This window comes from Coffea eugenioides, unplaced genomic scaffold (assembly GCF_003713205.1).
Source record: "Coffea eugenioides isolate CCC68of unplaced genomic scaffold, Ceug_1.0 ScVebR1_82;HRSCAF=417, whole genome shotgun sequence".
In the NCBI taxonomy this organism is placed as follows: Eukaryota; Viridiplantae; Streptophyta; class Magnoliopsida; order Gentianales; family Rubiaceae; genus Coffea; species Coffea eugenioides.
This window is the reverse complement of record NW_020864703.1, coordinates 38,764-44,134: the sequence shown is the minus strand read 5'-3', so window position 1 is coordinate 44,134 and position 5,371 is coordinate 38,764. Positions and strand designations below refer to the sequence as shown.

Here is a 5,371-nt window from a genome sequence, read left to right as displayed (position 1 = left end):
GCTCGTGAGGAAGCATCGGACGTCCGGATGGATCGGACGCACTCCTCGGACGCACATCGATCGCATCGGACGTCCTAAAAATTCCACAAAGTGTTGATGACTCTCTGCCAAAATTCTGTCGGACGCTCGTAAGGAAGCATCGGACGTCCTGAAGGATCGGACGCATGCTTCGGACACACATCAATCTCATCGGACGTCCTAAAAATTCCACGAAGCTTTGATAACTCTCTGGACGACGTTCGGACACAGAAGCTCGGACGTCCGAACAACAACTTGACTGTCTTTTCGGACGATGACTAATCTGTCGGACGTCCGACAGCCCCAACGGCTAGCTGACTCTTCATCTGCCTTCTATCCGTTGGAAGCATTAATGAAGCCCATTCTTGGTTACCTTTAAATACAAACGACTCTGAATCAGAGGTGGACTTTTGCACACTTTGTTTACAAGATCTCAAGAGATATTTTAGCTAGAAAATAGTCTCCAAAACTAGATTTGTTCTCCAAGTGGTGTGAATTTCTTGTGAGCATTTCTCTTGTGGTTGAAAGTTTCATTAGTGTAGCTTTGTTGAGGGTTATCTGAGTGATTGTAAAACTTCTTAGCTTGACTAAGTGTGGCTTAGGGCAAGGAGGAAGTGCTCCCTCCATTGTACATCTAGTTGATCATCTTTCATCAAAGAGAAGTTGCTCAACCTAGTGATTGGTCTTCAAGTTTGAGGAAAGCTTGGTAGACAATCGGTTTGATATTCTATCTTATTCTTTTTTTTTAATAAAATTCTCATTGCTTATCTATACTTGTTTGTCGAATCAATATTGCTCTCTTCTTCTAATCTATTTGATTGATCATTACTAGAAAAGAAGGTAAATTTTTATTAAGCAAAAATTGCATAAATTTGATTAAGATTTTAATCAACCTAATTCACCCCCCTCTTAGGTTGTCTTGGGCCTTACAAGTGGGATAAAACCCGATCTTGCTGTAAAATTAGAAAGATTATTTGCAAAATGCTTTTTGTAGAATTTTGAAAATAGAGACAGACGATTTCTTCTAAAAAAAATTTACCCTAGTGTGATGTTATTAGACCATTGGACCTGCAAAAGAGAAATAATCATAATGATAGATAATGCCACCACCATCCGATCAATCCTGCTTTCAAGAAATATGTCAACATGAGTATTTGAGCATTCCTCCCCGGTGTAGCGAAAAACTGAACTTTACTCTGAGAACTGTGTCAAATCTTCCTAGCTTCCAATGCTCATAAAATATAACATCCGACATCCAATCAATTACGATAAATTACAGGGATTGCCATTTGATAAATCTAGCGAGATAAATGAGACCATGAGACTCATGAAAGACTATTTTATTTACGCAACAATGATGAAAATCCCAATAACATGAAAACAATCATTTATTTTTATTGAAAGAGAAATGAACCTGGAAACTCAATAATTTACGCTTGAGAAACCAAAGTACTTTGATCTCAAACAAAATACCACGTTTGACCCTTTGGATATCGTTCCCTCGGAATTCAATGTCGACAACAGAACCACAAGGTGAAGAGAAATTTCAATGAACTGAGTCACCAGCCATTCCATTCTGAGCTCACTCTTCTTCATAAAAATCCTACCTTAGTGCCCTTTCGGGTTTCCACCAAGGCTACCCCCACCCTTTTATTTTCTTTTCTTCTATATTCATTTTCATTTTTCTTTTCTTTTCTTCTTTTCTCTTTTTCTTCTTTTCTTTTTCTTCTTTTTTCTTTTTCCTTTTCTTTTTTCTTTCTTTTTCAAAGGTGCATTTTCGTGTTTTCACCTGATGAATAAATCTTACTGATAGCCTTTATCAACTCAAAATGTGTTTAAGAAATGATGGCATCAATGCGACAATCCTTCCCTTGCAAATTAGGTGAAGGTGTATTGATATCATTTGCCATTTGATCAGAAAATTTCCTAAAAGAGGTGATGCAAAGAACGGAAGTCAAGACTTTCGGCTTTTGTAATGGGGTCTTATGGGGTGCTTAGAAAAGTTAAGACTTGAAGGCAGATTTTATAAGTGTTTAAATCACCTAAGACCGCATCTTCATATTAACCCTATTTAGGATTCAACTAAAATTGCCCCAGTTTATTCTTAACCAAAGTTCTTTTCTTTAATTTCCTTTTGTTTTTGTTCCCTTATAATTTTTTACCTTTTGAGGTTTTCTTTTTTTTTCTCTTTCAACTAAAACTTGCCCCAGTATGGGGTTTGCGATCCTCAGGGGTTGCCAAATGAAATAATTTACTCTGAAAACTCAAAAGGGACAACTAGGGATATCATGTTTAATTTGAAAGGAAGAAGGTCTGACTTTCATTCCATTCTTCGCATTAACCCTAAAAAGAAACTTTCATTTATCAGATAAATAACTTCTTACACATATCTGAATTGATCGGCTGAGGGAAAACTTGACCATCCATTTCTGTGAGAACAAGTGCTCTACCAGGCAATACCTTCTTGACAATAAAAGGGCCCTGCCAATTTGGGGCAAACTTGCCTTTGGCCTCCTCTTGTACTGGCAAAATCCGTTTCAACACTTTGTCTCCTTCTTCGAATAATCACACTTTGACTTTCTTGTTGTAAGCACGGGCCATTCTCTTTTGATAGCACTGACCATGACAAATGGCATTTAATCTCTTCTCATCAATCAAAGACAATTGCTCATGACGTTGTTTAATGCAATCAACTTCATCTAGTTTGGCCTCCATTAGTATGTGCAAAGAAGGGATTTCAACCTCAGCTGGCAAAACTGCTTCCATTCCGTACATGAGGTTGTAAGGCATTGTCCCAGTAGAAGTCCGAATAGAAGTTCTATCTGCCATTAATGCATAGGGGAGCTTCTTGTGCCAATCACGATGTCTTTCAGTCATTTTACGGATTATCTTCTTCAAGTTCTTATTCGCGGACTCCACAGCTCCATTCATCTGTGGTCTATAAATAGTAGAATTCCGATGTTTGATCTTGAACTGCTCGCACAATCCATCCACCATGTCATTGTTGAGATTCTTAGCATTGTCGGTGATCAATGTCTCTGGTACCCCTAAACGACAAATGATGTGTTTCCTTAGAAAATCGGTCACCACCTTCCTAGTCACATGCTTGTAAGACTCAGTTTCGACCCACTTAGTAAAGTATTCAATTGCCACCAGAATAAAATGATGTCCATTTGAAGCAGGAGGGTCAATAGTTCCAATTACATCCATACCCCACATTGAACATGGCCAGGAAGCAGTCATACTGTGTAATTCTATGGGGAGAGTGCGCATAACATATCCATGCATTTGACATGTAATACATTTCCTGACAAAAACTACACAATCATGCTCCATAGTAAGCCAAAAATATCCTGTCCTCATGATCTTCTTTGCTAGTAAATGCCCATTCATATGTGATCCGCATAAACCACTGTGCACTTCTTTCATCAAATAATCTGCTTCATCTTCATCAACACATCTTAGAAGGCCCAAGTCTGATGTCCTTTTGTAAACCACTTCTCCATTTAAGAAAAACTTGGATGATAATCTGCGCAAGAAGCTTTTAGCAGTTGTATCAGCACCTGGAGGATAAGACCCCGTTTTGAGAAATTCCTTGATATCACTATACCAGGGACGGCCATCAGAAGATTTTTCAAAACTAGACAATGTGCAGGCTTTTCTTGTAACTGAATCTGGATAGGTTCAATCACCAACTCATCTGGATGTTGAATCATTGAAGATAAAGTAGCCAAAGCATCAGCAAAAATATTTCTGACACGTGGAATATGCCTGAACTCCAAACTTCCGAATTTGTTTGCCAAATTTAGTAAACTGCAATGATATGGCAAGATCTTTGAATCCCGAGTGATCCATTCTCTGAGCGTTTGATGCACGAGCAAATCAAAATCACTGAATACTATTAAATCCTTAATCTCCATCTCTAATGCCATTTTGAGTCCAAAAATGCAAGTCTCATATTCAACCATATTGTTGGTGCAGAAAAATTGTAATTTAGCGGAATCGGGGTAATGTTTTCCTTCAGGTGATACTAGAACAGCTCCAATACCAGCTCCGAAAGAATTTGAAGCACCATCAAAGAACAGCCTCGACTCAGAGCATCGCTCATTCATATCCTCTGCTATACCAATGAACAAGACCTCCTCATCCGAAAAATAAGTGTGAAGCGATTGATAATCATCTTCCCTCAGATTTTCAGCCAAGTGATCTGCTATAGCCTGGCCCTTGATTGCCTTTTGCGTGGTAAAAATGATGCCAAATTCATAAAGGATCATTTGCCATTTAGCCATGCATCCGATCAGCATTGGTTTCTCCAATAAGTACTTTAAAGGGTCTGAACGAGAGATAAGGTAGGTGGTGTGACTAAACAAATAATGCCTCAGCTTTTGAGCTGCCCAGGCCAACACACAGCAACTCTTTTCAAGAAATGTGTATTTTGCCTTGTAAGATGTGAACTTCTTACTAAGATAATAAATGGCTTGCTCTCTTCTTCCAGAATCATCATGCTGCCCCAAGACACATCCCACAGCTTCGTCGAGCACGGACAGGTACATAATCAAAGGTCGACTCGGCTTGGGTGGCACTAAGACTGGAGGGTGCAATAAGTAACCTTAATCCTATCAAACGCCTGCTGGCATTCTTCACTCCAATACAATGGTACATTCATTTTCAACAATTTAAACAAAGGCTCACATGTAGAAATCAATTGAGCAATGAACCTTCCAATCCAATGAAATTAATCTTTCCCAAGAAACTCTTCACATTCTTTTGTGTTTTTGGCACTGGCATTTCACGAATGGCTTTAATCTTCTCGGATCTATCTCTATGCCCTTCTTACTGACAATGAATCCCAATAACTTGCCGGCGGGAGCCTCGAAAACGCACTTTGCCGAATTTAATTTCAAATTATATCTTCTGAATCTTTCAAATAACTTCTTGAAATTAACCAAATAATCCTCCGCTTTCTTGGATTTGATGATGATGTCATCCATATAAAATTTCATCTCCTTATGAATCATATCGTGGAACAGAGTGCTCATGGTCCTTTGATAAGTGGCTTCAGCATTTTTCAACCCGAATGGCATACTCAATAGCAAAATGTTCCCCACGGAGTGATAAAAGCAATTTTCTCTCTATCCTCTTCTGCCATCAGAATCTGATGGTATCCAGCAAAGCAGTCGCCAAAAGACTCAATCTCATGCCCAGCGGTGTTGTCCAGAAGGATATGTATGTTTGGCAACGGAAAATCATCCTTCGGACTCGCCTTGTTCAGGTCTCGGTAGTCAATACATACTCTCACCTCTCCACTTTTCTTCGGGACCGGGACCGGGACTGGATTTGAAAACCAAATAGG

The 5,371-nt window shown here is 39.1% G+C and overlaps 1 protein-coding gene across 1 annotated transcript; it reads right to left on the bottom strand.

The window, feature by feature from the left end:
• Positions 1 to 2,583: 2,583 nt before the first annotated feature.
• Positions 2,584 to 4,571, bottom strand: LOC113759006. The gene is made up of 2 exons (XM_027301642.1): positions 3,629 to 4,571; positions 2,584 to 3,581 (listed from the first exon to the last, which is right to left on the bottom strand). Exons 1-2 carry the CDS (start codon positions 4,569 to 4,571, stop codon positions 2,584 to 2,586), a joined length of 1,941 nt encoding a protein of 646 aa, XP_027157443.1.
• Between the last annotated feature and the right edge of the window lie 800 nt (positions 4,572 to 5,371).